The following is a 12,912-nucleotide window of genomic DNA, read 5'->3' as shown; positions in this document are numbered from 1 at the left end:
TCATGGCTCGGGGTAGAAGCGGCAGCTTTCAAAACAGCACCCGAGGGACGAGGGACGAAAGTATCTCCTGTTGCTGTGGGAAACGTTATTTCTCCTGGGTGCTGAGTGTAGCAGGTTGAATCAGGCAGGTGGGTGCCCGTTCAGGATCGGGTGGGGGTTGCTCAGCACACTCCCTGCCCCTGGACTGCTCCCTGCTCGGCCTAGGCAGGACCCTGGGCCCCAGGATCTTCTGCAGGACCCTCACTGAGGACATGTGGGGGGAGGCAGAGAAGGAGCATAGAGGGGTTTGGATGCCAAGGGGCTGGGGCTGGGACCTGGATCCTCAAGGTTGTCATCCATCCTGCACCCGGACCCAGACCGGGCAGCCCAGGAAGTGTCTCCCTCACCATCCTTGAAGCCCTGGACATTCTTGGAGACCCTCCTTGGAGAGAACTAGCCCTTGGGGTCTAGGGGAGCCTGTCTGTAGTGATCTGAGGGACCCTGTGGTCTTGGGGGTCTGCCAACCAGAGAGCAATTTGTTCCTGAGGGGAGAGGGCTGCTGCCCTCTGTGGTAGGAGGTCAGCGCAGCTGAGGGTGTCTCCAGAGCCCCTCCTGCCCCCCACCCCACTCCCAGCTGCTGAGCCCTCTGAGACACCCCACCCCACCCCAGCTCCTACTTCCTCCGGTGCCCACCGCTGGGCTGGGCTGTGAAGGGTTAAGGAGGGCGGGGCTCCGACAGGAGGGGCGGTCCTGGCAGCAGCGGCGGGCTCAGCGCTTGCTGATGGGCCATGGGCGCCCGCTCAGGCGCAGGGACACTCGGGGCCAGTACACCACCCGTGCCCCCTTGGGCCACGCCGGTATTGGTGGGGGTGGTACCTGTGGGCCATGGAAGACCCCGGGGACCCCGGTGGGCTCAGCCGGGACGAAGGTAAGAGGGAGCAGCAGGGACTCAAGGAAGGAGGCTGAGACGACCCTGCAGGCAGCCAGGGTCAGGTGCAGAACTGCCCATCGGTGACCCACTGCGCCCACTAGGGCAGGGCTTGACCCCCTCCCCCAGGGGCCTCCGGAACACTCCCATTCCCACAACACCTGCACATCCCCCTGCCCCCCCCCATCATCCCCCACGGGGCTGGCTTCTCTGCCAAAAGTGGAGACAATCCCCATGGATGGGGGAGGAGGAGCCCCAGCCGAGCTGACAGTCTCCTGACCTCAGTCTGCCCCTATGGGATACCAGCCTCGGGGGGGGGGTGTGTGTGTGTGTGTCCGATCTGGGGTATGTCCGATCTGTGGGGCCCTGGGGGCTCGCCCGGTCCAGCCCCCTCCCGCCCCACTCCTCCAGGGCAGCAGGTTGGCCCTGAACCTCGTCAGCACCATGGACAGGTCAGCGGCGGCTTTTCCCGGAGGGGCCGGCCCGCGTTTCTGCCTTCCGCCTTCTGGGGCCCTCAGGGTTCCAGCCCTGGCACCCCAGTGGGAGTTTCTTGCTGAGATCTGACACTCTGTCCTGACCTGGGGGCCCGGCACTACTTTGGGCGGACAGCGGGGACCCACAGGGACACGGCCCAGAGCCGCCATCCAGGGCACTTGGTTGCACCTGGTCAGGCCCTGTCCTTGTGGGGGCAGATGGGGCAGGGCCTCTCGGGGCCAACTGTCAGTCCAGGGCAGCACTTGCTCTGGGCCAGGAGTGGGGAGAAGCCGAGCGGGAAGGGGGTCAGAGCCACAGCTGTGCCCGGAGTGACCCCAGGCAGATGCAGAGGGACTTCCTGATTAAGGGCTGAGACCCCAAGGGCAGTACAGCTTGCCTTCTGGCTGGCTGGCTAGGTCCCGGTTGTTCTGGACCCAGTGTGTCCTGCCCTCTGATTGGTGTGGACATAGGGGAGGGACTGCATGGCCCTGGAGAGCATGTGTGGGAGCAGGGACATCACTGCCGGCTGGACTGAGGGCACGTCTCCTGCAGGGGCCTTCAGTGAGCTGTGTGGCCACAGGCAAGGCACCAACCCTCTCTGAGTCTCTTGTGCAAGAGAGGGACAGCATGGAGGTGTCTTCGTAGGGTGGCTGTGGGCAGAGTATGTCCAGTCTGTGTGGAGGCTTCGGGAATGCCTGTCCCCACCACACCCCCCCTCCCTCCCTGAGATGCCTTCTGTGAATGGAGGACAGGATGGCAGGTGGAGATGGGGCTGTGTGCTTGGGTCGCTCATAGGTGCACCCACCCAATGACCGCAGACCCCCATGCCAGTGTGGGGGAGGGCTTCCAGGTGGATGGTCCCTGGGGAGAGGCCAGCCCATCACATTCCTGCCCACCTGAGCTGTAGAGAGTTCTGTGGAATCAGCACCTGGCCTTGGTCAGAACCCCGAGGTGCAGGATGCCTGCCTGCTAGCAGGGTTGGGACTGGCAGCTCCCAGGGCCCGGGGGGCAGAACACACTCAGGGTGCAGCCAGCAAGGGAAGGGCCCTGGTCCTGGGGGGGGGGAGTAGGGCGGCAGCCGCAGGAGCAGATGTGAGCCCACCCTTTGTGCCCCCTGTCTGGGAGGGGGGAGACGTGTGGCATGGCCGTGGTCTGTTGGGGTGAGTGTGCTGCCCCCCCCCGGAGAAAACAGTCTCAAATGAACAGCTGAGGACAGAGCAGATGGGCGGGAGTCTTGGGTCCGGCCCTCCATCTGTCCAGCTAATGAGCCGGGGGCGTGGTTTCCTCGCTCCTGGCACCTTCTCCTGGAAAGGCAGTGGATGGGCCCTGCGGGGAGGTGCCCCTCTCCTGGGGCAGGGGTCTGTGAGGCGGGTGCAGAGGGCCCTCTTGGGTGCAGAGGCCAGCTTCACGCTCCGTGAGGGCTCTCGGGGGTAGAGGCATCAAGAAGGGATGAGTAATCAGAAGTATCTTTTCCTTCCTGGGACTTTGCCTCCAGCAGACGTGGGCTTCTGCCGGCTGGATGGACTTCCTGTGTGGGAAAGGCCGGTGGGCGCGGGCCCCTCGGGCAGGGAGACAGACACCCTTTTCAGGGCAGGATGTATTTTTATTTATTTATTTATTTATTTTTTTAAGATTTTATTTATTTATTTGTCAGAGAGAGAGGGAGAGCGAGCGAGCACAGGCAGACAGAATGGCAGGCAGAGGCAGAGGGAGAAGCAGGCTCCCTGCAGAGCAAGGAGCCCGATGTGGGACTCGATCCCAGGACGCTGGGATCATGACCTGAGCCGAAGGCAGCCGCTTAACCAACTGAGCCACCCAGGCGTCCCGGCAGGATGCATTTTTTCTGGCTCTTGGAGAGCTGGAGGGAAGGAAGCTGCCCATTGGGCAGACTCCAGTGGGCCTCCAAACCAGCCAGGGGCAGACTGCCCTGCAGGACCCCAGGATGGGGCTTCGTGCGCCTGACAGTCAATTATAGAGAGAAGGAGGCCTCTGTGAGTCCACGTGAGTCCTGGTGGTCTCGGTCCACATGGACCGGAAGTCACCCTGGCCCAGGCAGGCCCCAGTCATCGGAGCTGCTGACCTTTGGAAACTCCCTGTGGTTCAAGCCATGGGTGGATCTGACCTCAGGGCGGGTGCAGGTGGCCCTGGCTGAGCTCGCTCCCAGGTCCATGGTGGGCATGTTGGGGAGCAGGGCCAAGGGGAGTCAGGGTGACGCTCAGGGAGGGTAACCACCTGGCTCCGCGGGGCACGGGTCCAGCTCACGCGGGGGAGTGGGCTAGGGGTCCTGCACAAGATGGGGGGACTGTAGGAAGTCACGTTGGGAGAGCCCAGCTGTTTCCTGACAGTCCTCAAGGTGCCTGAGGCCCCCGGGCTGTCGAGGAAGCCGCCCTGGCCAGGAGGAGCCACCCGGCCCGGGGAGGAGTCCACAGGCTCAGCCCTCTTCTGTTTCCTGTCGGCTCCTGTGGCTCTGTGCCTGCTTCTCCGGCGGCCGTCCAGCCCGGCCAGCTGCCGCCTGCCTCCCGCGCAGGCCCAGGTGGGTGTGGGGTGGGGATGGGGCCTGCTGGCCATGCGGTGGGGGGACCCCCTCCCTCAACCTGCAGGAGTTTCCTCTCTTCCCAGCAGGTGGGCCCAGTTCCATCTGGTGACTTTTCAGGAACATGCCCCCACCCCCAGAGCCGCTGCGAGTGTGTCTCTCCTTCCCTGGCCACCGCGGGGGGCTCCGTGGGGCCGATCCCTCACACAAAGCCCACAAAGCTGGGTGCCTGCCTCCGGGGAGCCCTGGCCAAGGGGGGTGTGTATAGCCAGACGCCCCCTCCCAGCCCCTGGCCAGGTCAGTGCACAGGCGCTGAGGGCTGGAGCTGGGGGACACACAAGCCAGGGCACCTGGGAAGGCAGGACTCTGTGGACTGACTATTTATAGAGTCCCCTCCACACACGACTCTCCCATGTGATTAAGGCCACCACTGCAACTGAGCTGGGGGCTGCCGAGACGGGAGGGGGCAGGACTCTGAGAAAGACCCTCCGTGAGGCTGGTGTGAGCTGGTCCTGGGCTCTGCTGGGCAGGCAGAGGAAAGTGGGATGTTGGGACCCCACTGTGCTGAAGACCCCGGGTCCCCATGGTGCTTGGCAGCCTCGGTGACAGCGTGGCGGTACAGTGTGTGGCCAGGGGCTTCTCTGTGGGAGGGCGCTGGGCACTGGACTCTGTCTTGTCCACTGTGCCCACGGCTGCGGGAGCCCGGGCCATCTGTGGACTGCTCGTCCATCACACAGGAAGTTCCTGCTGGCCTTCCCTCAGGCCTGGTCCCCAAAGGAGCTCGTGTCATCAGCTAGGAAGGGGCCATGCGGCTGCTGTCCCTGCCCGAAAGCATGAGCTTCCAGGGGCCTCTAAGGGCAGAAGGCCCAGGCCTGGGGCTGGTCAGTCGGTGTGGTGGAGGGGGTACGGGGGCCGCTGGAGCACATCCCCCGCACACACCCCCCCACTGCCCGCACACTTGCTGCCCTGGCTCCCCGGGGTCTGCATCCCCGGGCCAGAGAGGGTGGGGTCGGCCAGAAGCAGTCCAAAGGGGCAGAGCAACTTCGGACCAGTCTGCCCCCAGGACTCCCTCTGGCCCTCCTCGCTTCTGAGCTTGGTGATGCTGTGGGTCTGGGCCCCCCGCCCACAAAGCTCTCAGGCTCCTGCGGGAAGGGGAAGGCTGAGTGCCTGCCCCACAGGGAGGGTGCTGCGGGATGAAAAAAAGGCACATCATGGTGGTGGTGGGTGGTGTCTGGCACGGACCTCCCCCTCTTCTTCTCCGCCGCCCCCCCGGCCCCGAGCCCTCCTCCGGGCTTGTCTGGCACCCACCCAGGGCCTTGCAACCTGGCTGACCATCCCCCAGGGTCCCCCGGGCCGGCACTGGCTCCGTGGCCCTGGGCCCTGGGCACCGTCATCCTGGAGTCCTGCCGGGGGGGAGGGGGGCTTGAGGGAGCCGACTCCCGGTCCCTGATAAAATAAAAATAGTCGGGAGGAGGCGCCCAGACGCGCAGGGGGAGGGGACACGAGCTGCTTCTCAGACGTTTAAATAATCCCCACCATATGTGTGTGGGCCTGTCAGGAGGCCTGTGTGGGACAGGAGGCCTGTCCCTCTCTCCTGTCAGGCGCTGCCCGGCGCTGGGGCCGGTCCCTGTGGGTGCACGCGGGCGCCGGGTGCGGTGGCTGGGGCCCACTGACCTCTTCCTCTCCCCTCCCTGCGCAAGGTTGGGAGCCTCCTGCACGTGGAGATGCCCCCGCAGAGAGCAGACGTGTAGCTCAAGGCACCCGATGGCGGCTGAGGACCCCACGGAGGGCGTGGCTGCTCAGGCAGAGGGGCTGGCCGGGGGGGGGGGGGGGGGGGGTGCTCAGGGAGTTGGGAGGCGTGTGCCCCACGCTCCGGCCCCTGGGTGCGTTTGCTCGAGATGGGGGCAGGCGAGCAAGGCCTGGGCTGGTGCCTGCACCCCCCACCGTGGAAGGGGGTCCGCAGCACCTCCACTGCCCGCCTGTGCGCATGCTCGCCCAGGGAAGACCTCAAGCGTCGTTGTGGCTTTTGTTGAGAGAGTGCGTTGCTTTTCCAGCCTTCCCAGAGAAGAGGTGGAGATGCTGACCACCCACTGCCTCTTGCTGCCTCCTGTGTGGGGACGGGGTCAGCGTCTGAGCTTAGAGCCAAGCCAGTGGTGTCCCACTTCAGCCGGGACGCTCTTCCCTTAGAGCAGCTGCAGCCAGGGTCCTGTGGCCACTGGAGGAAGAGAGGAGGGAAGGGCTGAGGGGATCTGCTGCCAGATAGGGAGACTGAGGCACGGAGACAGGGGCCGCCCTCAGAGTCTGCTTCCCAGCGACTGCCCAGGGTGTGCGTCCGGGTCAGCGGTTCACCCATGGGCTTCTGTGGTCTGGAGTGTCACTGTGGGCTGGAGGCCCCTGGGGAGGTGGCCCTGCCTGTTCCTCCATCTGGGCTGGGCACACCCCTGCACCAGCCTCTACGAGGACCGCCACTGCAGGTGCCAGCTCTGCCCGGTGGTGGCCAAGCCCAAGATGACTGCATGGCCGTGCTGGTGCTGGCTCCTGTCACCCACTGGCGCTGGCTTGGTGGTCTTGGCACTGGGGGCCCAGCTGCCCACTTTTGAGGGCCTGATTGGGGCCTGACCCAGGTAACACAGGGACAGAACAGGACAGGACAGGGTGGTCCTGCCCCAGAGGGCCCTGGGGGTTTGGGGGCATGCAGACCAGCATGTGTGGTCTTATCAGGCAGCCGTGAGGGTCCCGGAGGGAACGGCTGAGCTTCCAGGACTGAGAACCATGGAGAGGTGTGTGGGGCGGGCCTGAGGAGGAAGGGGCAGGAGGGAGCCCTGCTGCCCCTTCCTGGCCAGGGCTGCTGGCCCCCAGCTGCCCCCTCTGCCCCGGCTTGTGCCTGTCAGACAGGTGTGCGCTGGCTCGAGGGCCCGGAGGCCCACCTGCTGCCCTGCGGGGGCTGGCTACTGGGACTGAACCCAGGCATGGACTGAGGCTGGGGTCAGGGTGCTTGGGGCGGCTAGTGCTTGCAGGGGAAGGCGGGGTGGGAGCCGGGCCAGGTGCTGGGCGAAGAGTGAGTCCATCCTGGGCCCCGCTGTGACCTCCTTGTCGGGGTGGGCTGGGCTCTTGTCCCCCTGGGTGTGGGCCCAGGTGTGTTCCCAGGGGTTTTCTCAGGGGACCCTGAGGGAGCAGGTGGGGACTGGCTCAGGGGCCACGTGTAGACTTGGGGGTTGGTGTGGCCCCCCTGCCCTGTGCTTGGTTCTCCTGGGTGCTGCTATCCCTTCCCTGTGAGAGCAAGTGCTCAGCTCTTGCTGTGGGGAGGGTGGGGAAAGGAGGGACCTTGCTCCTGATTAGGGGATGGGGCCTCAGGGCTTAGGGCCTGTCTTTGGGTTCAAGCCCAGCCTGCAGTCACCTGGGGGCCTTGCCTTTGCACGTATCCAGCGTGCTCAGCTGCACTGTGGGGTAACATGGGCCACCCCCAGAGCCGGGAGCTCCCCACGGTGTCCTATGGCCCGGAGGACCCCCGGCTCTGCGTCTGCCACCTCACGGAGTCTCAGAGCGGGGGTGGGCGACTGGGGCCTCCGGGTGCCAGACGGCCTTCTCGGGCAGAGCCCTGCGTCAGGCTGGGTTAGCGGGACCTTCGTCTGGTTGGGCAGAGGAGGACCACGCCCTTGGGGGGGCTGAGGAGGACTTAGGGTTGTCTGGGGTGCCAGGGGCTGGACCCACTCAACCTGTGTCCCCAAGCGCACCCCTACACGGGCAGATCAGGGCACCTGAGCTCCCCCGGCTGATGGCAAAAGACCACTGATCAGCTGGTGGCTGAGAGCGTGGGGGCATGACCTAGGATGACAGGTGTGGCTGGCTCAGGGGCGGGGGGCGGGGGGGCGAGGAGGTGGGAACCCCCCAGAGTGGGGCCAGGCATGGGGGAGGAGAGAGGAGCCGGACAGAGCAGGGTAGCCTGGGTTTGAAGAGCTGTAGGCTCTGAGGCAGGAGGGAGCGGCCCGTGTCGGGAGGGACAGCTGATGGAGGGCAGTGACAAGCCGGTGGCAGGGGGACCGTCCCAGTCTGGGCTTCCTATCCGGTCGGCAGATGGGCAGGCGGGTCTTCCCTGGGCTGGGTCCTTCTCCCCAAGGCCGGGTCTGTCATGAGGAGGCCCAGAGCAGCCCAGCCTCTGGGCTGGACTCAGTGGTGAGCGCACGCGGGGCAGTGGGCTGCCGCAGCCCAGAGGGGTCAGGCCTCAGGGCTGGTCCTTGGGACCTGAGGCTGTACACCCAGGGTCTGGAGCTGACTGAGGGAGCAGGCGCGGGAGCGGGAGCACTAGATCCGGGCCCTCGGACTCCCACCCTCCCTTCATGCCCAGCTCCGGATCAGTCCACAGAGGGCTGGGGGCTGGGGGACAGGATGTTGCTCCTCTTGTCCCATTTTACCCCCTCCCCCTGGGGACTGTGGGAACCCCTCAGAGTCTCTGGCAAGTGCAAGACATGTGGGGTGGGGAGTAGGGTCCTCTCCTGGGGCTCAGGCCAGAATGGGGTGGGGACAGCAGCCTTTGCATCCAGCATGGGGAGGATGGTGAGCAACGGTGGGTGGTCCCACGAGGACGGTCACCCCAGGCCTTACAGCCGTGTTCTTCGGGTCCCAGGGTGACCACCTCTGTCTTGGCTGTCACTGCTTGGCCAGGACGTGGGGGCTGGTGGCCTGGGCCCTCCTCGACACTGCCAGCTGCCTAGTGCCCTCCTGGTCTCCAGCTGGGAGTTCCCTTGGCCTAAATCCTCTGGCCAGCTGGGCTGGACCCAGGCTGGATTAGCACAGGGGATTGGGCAGAGGCTGGGCGGTGTGGGCAGAGGTGCAGCCGCTCCCCTGCCCTCAGACTCCAGGCGCTGCTTCTTCGGGGATCCTTTTGTGGCCCTGCGGGGTGGGCAGGCTGGCCTAGGGGCCCTGTCGGACCGTGGGGGACAGTTGGGCCAATGCCAGAGGTGTCCGGGAGCAGCCCCGGGGGGCCTTGAAGGAAGCGCTGTCAGGAGGAGGAGGCAGAAGAGAGGAGGGGACCCGTGGGGCTTCCGTGACCCCTGCCATTCCCTGACCTGCTGCTGAGGTGGGCGGACGCGGGCCCTCTCTGGCCTCCAGGAGCCACCCTGGCTCTTGTCCCGGCATGTCGGTCCCCAGGCCGTCTGACCCCAGCCGGCCTGGGGGAGCGGTGGCCTGCCTGGCAGAGGCCCTCCTCTGGGTCGGAGCGAGTGTGACTGTGTCCCCACCGTGGCAGCTTGGCCCACTAGGTAAGGGGGCAGCCCTGCTTGGCCGTGGGGTGCTTGCCCAGCGAGCCCCACCCAGTCCCCCAGCCCCTGGCGTCAGGAGGGTGGGGGCTGCTCCCAGGGGTGTGAACTGTAGCCTCCTGCCCCTCCGGTCTGCTTCTGGGAGACTCCTGCAGCGCCCGGTCTGCCCACCCCAACCGCCCCTCCCCTCACCCCGGGGCCTAGAGGCTGCAGGCCAAGCAGGCAGTGGGGAGGATGAGGGGTCAGGGGCAGGGAGGGCCTGGGGGCAGGACCGTGGCTGGGCACTCAGGTGGCTCTGCAGCTTTTGCTGGGGGGGTCCCTGGCACTCTGGGGGGCAGTGCACCTTCAGCCCCAGTGGGGTAGAAGCCCCATGTGCAGGACATGAACCGTCGGCGTGGCCGGGACACCCCTTAGCGATGTGAGGACTCAGCTGTGTGCGGGTCGACGCCTGCCCGGCTGTGACGGGAAGATTGCATATCTGTTTTTGACAGGACTGGACCCGTGGATGGCCCCATCTGGGCTCTGTGCCCCCGGGTGTCTGCCTCTGGCCAAAGGATGGGGCCTGGTCCAGGGGCTGCCTTCTAGAACCTGTTCTGGCCTCTGGGCCGCCCAGCCCCAGGCCCTGCCTCGTCTCTCCACTCCGCTGCCCGCTACCAGCACCACCTGTGTCCTCACCTCCCCATGTCCCCCATGGAGCCCGGCCTCCCCGTGGGCTGTGTCCCACCACCCTGCAGTGCAGGTTCAGGGACTGGCTTCCTCCAGGGGGTCCTGCCTGACTGGGCTCTCCTTGCGGGCGGTGTCCTCCACACACGCCAGCAGAGGGTCCCTCGCTGGGTGGGTCTCGTGCGGGCGACTCCTCGGTGCTTAAACAGATAGCAGCTTCTGAGGCCCGGCTTTCTGTTAGTAGGTTTGAGGGGGGCCAGGGGCTGGGGCTGGGGGCAACAACTGACCCCATCCCTGGGCCTCTCTCCAGCCCCAGGCGCTGCTGGCTTGGCCAGGAGACCCCGACCCCGGGACTGGAGAGACAGGAGGCCAGGCAGACAGAGGAGGGGGAAGAGGGGAGGGGCGCTGGGGGATGGGTTTGCGTTCTGGAGCTGAAGTCTGGTGCTGTCTCCCTACCCTCAGTGCAAGACTTGGCCCTCACAGGGTCCCCTCTGGGCCTCCAGGGTTCGACTGTGCCGAGTCACCCCCGCCTCCTGGAGGAGGGCGGCTTTCTTGAAGGCAACAGGAAGGGGGTACAGGCTCTCAGGAGAACCCCCGGCCTGCCAGCTGCCTGCCAGGGACCATCCCTGTGCCCGGCACAAGAGGCCACACTTCGTAACAGCCTGGAGAGGGCGTCGTCGGCTTTGGGGCAGGTTGTGGTGTCACTGGGGCTGGCAGAGGGCGGGCAAATGGCCAGAGCAAAGGAAAGCAAAGCCGTGGTGGACCTGGGCCCCGCCTGGGACCGCACCTGGCCCAGGCTCATGAAGGGAGGTGGCGGCTGCCAGGCTGGGCAGCCCCAGTCTCTCCGGTGGGCTCCGTGGGCCTGGAGGTGGGCGTGTGGGTGGTCTCTGCACCCCCGAAGCTCGTGGGGGGCCCAGCACTCACAGTGTCCTGTCTGTCTCTTGCGTCGTCCGTCTGTCTGCCACGTCCATCTGTCTCTGTGTCCGTCCGTCTGTCTGCCACGTCTGCGGACGCCCAGTGGAAAGGTGCATGAGCGCCATGCAGGCGGGAACCCAGATGCTCAAGCTCCGAGGCAGCTCCAAGGGCCTGGTCCGGTTTCTACTTCCTGGACGAGCATCGCTCCTGCGTCCGCTGGCGGCCGTCGCGCAAAATGAGAAGGCCAAGAGTGAGCGGCGGCGCTGGGGGGAGGGGCGCGGTTGGGGCCCGCTTTGGGCAGCTGGGAGGGCAGCAAGGTCGGGGGCTCTGGGCCTGGCACACGGGTCCAGTGGATTTGGAGATTGAGGGGACCTTGGATGCCAGGTAGGGAGGGGCCGGAGCCCAATGCCCTTCAGGGCCCTGGCCTTGTTCCTGCCTGGTAGAGCCCTCGAGGACTCTGGGGACCAGCTCCCTTTTCCTAGGTGGGATCTGGGATGGGCTGAGGGGCCAAAGGAGCTTCCATGGAGCTGAGGGACAAGACCTCCCAGAAATACAGAGAGAGAGCCCCAGCTGGCACACCAAGGGCCAGGCATACTGTGCCCGGGGTTAGCTCAAGCGCCTGGGGCCAGGAGGGGGTCCTGAGCTGGGAGAGTTTGTGCAGGGATGGGAGGGCACAGTTGATCTCTGAGCACGGCATGGCAGGAGCCAGGCTGAGAGGCAGGAAGGGACACGTTAGAGCCCGCATAGTCCGGGAGGGACCAGGGGGGCCAGGACTAGGCCTCAGCCCAGCAGTTGCCAAGGGCACTGTCGCTGCCGTGGGGCCTGGAGAGAGCGGGGCTGTGGAGGACCCTGGAGGGCATCCTGGAGGAGAGGGCTGGCACTGCCCTCTGGGCCCGGAGGGGTGGAGATGCTGTTTTCCCAGGGGCTCCTCCTTGCACGCGGCACTGTTCCCTGCACTGGGTTCGAGTGCAAGGTGGGCAGTCACCTCACAATAGGGCAACTTCATGTCCAGCTGAGCATGGAAGAAAACACAGAGGATGGAGAGAGAGGGGACCAGTAGATGGGGTCACAGACGTCCCACGAGGGGAGGGGTGACAGAGCAGAGACTGGCCAGGATTGGAGGGGAGGCCGATTGCACTGTTTAGAGCTGTCTCTGGCCTTGGAAGGTCTCCAGGAGGAGGAATGGGGGGCAGCTGTTCCCTGACTGTCACCCTCCCAGTCCAGGGGCTCAGAACCCCCACCCCTGCCAGGCGCATGTACGCATGTGGAGAGGGGGAAGTAGGCAGCTCCCCCAGGTAGGTGGGCTCGGCCCACCTGGGAGCTCAGGGAGTGGGAGCAGAAGACAGAGGGGGTGAGCCCACCCCTCACCGCACTGATGGGGCTGCCCACCATCCTTGCCCTGGGCAGGATAAACCCCCCCGAGAAGGGCATAGTGCCCGCTGGGCAGAGCAGCAGAAATGGCCGGCAGTAACAGGAGGCAGTGAAGCTGGATGGAGGGCACAGAGCTGGGGGCCCGGCCCGCGTGCCTGGCTCCCAGAGGGGACCCTGGTTGCCTGTGCCCTGCACACGCGCCGTGAGGGGCCCTGCCCCACATGCGGGAGCTGAGCCTAGAGACGCCTTCTTGAGCTCAGCGGCGGGCGGGGTGTCGGCTTGGCGTTCCTCAGGTCTTGCGTGGAGGCTCTGGAGCTCTGGGGGATGCGTCCAGTAAGGATATCTTTGGAGGCACCTGGGCTGGGGCACACAGAGCAGGACCCCGCTGCACCCCTGGTCCCACCACCTGCGGGGGCCAGTGCTCACCAGGGGGGCAGCCCTGCATCAGGCTGGCATCCGGGCGGGAACACGAGCTGGCCAGAGCTGGACAGAAGAAGGGGCTTGTCTGGGCTCCCTTGCTTTGCAGCCTTGGGCTTGGGGCAGAGGCCACATGCCTGGGATTACTAATGCGGGGGAGGCAGCCCCCTCCCTCCGGGGGGAGTGTGTGAACCTCTTTCATACCCAAAGGAAGTGGGGAGCAGACCTTACGGTCAGAGCAGAGCGGGGAGGGGTGGGCTCTCCAGCCTGAGCCCGTCTATTTTCGAGGGTCCCTTGAAATGCCCCTTCCCTGGCTGTCCCTAGCCTCGCCTCTCCTGCCCCTTTGTGCTGAGCGGCTGCAGCACGTGGGGGCCCCG

The 12,912-nt window shown here is 66.0% G+C and overlaps 1 protein-coding gene across 1 annotated transcript in view; it reads left to right on the top strand.

Moving 5' to 3' along the window:
* Positions 1–743: 743 nt before the first annotated feature.
* PLCH2 (phospholipase C eta 2) overlaps positions 744–12,912 on the top strand; it is a 33,696-nt gene continuing 21,527 nt past the window's right edge. Inside the window, 4 exon segments of the mRNA XM_047725900.1 lie at positions 744–907; positions 10,851–10,927; positions 10,929–10,977; positions 10,980–10,997. Coding sequence (XP_047581856.1) covers positions 865–907; positions 10,851–10,927; positions 10,929–10,977; positions 10,980–10,997 — 187 coding nt within the window. The 5' untranslated portion in view covers positions 744–864.

This window comes from Lutra lutra, chromosome 4, assembly GCF_902655055.1.
Source record: "Lutra lutra chromosome 4, mLutLut1.2, whole genome shotgun sequence".
Taxonomy (NCBI): Eukaryota; Metazoa; Chordata; class Mammalia; order Carnivora; family Mustelidae; genus Lutra; species Lutra lutra.
Note: the sequence above shows the minus strand (reverse complement) of the source record. Positions and strands in the feature narration are given on the sequence as shown.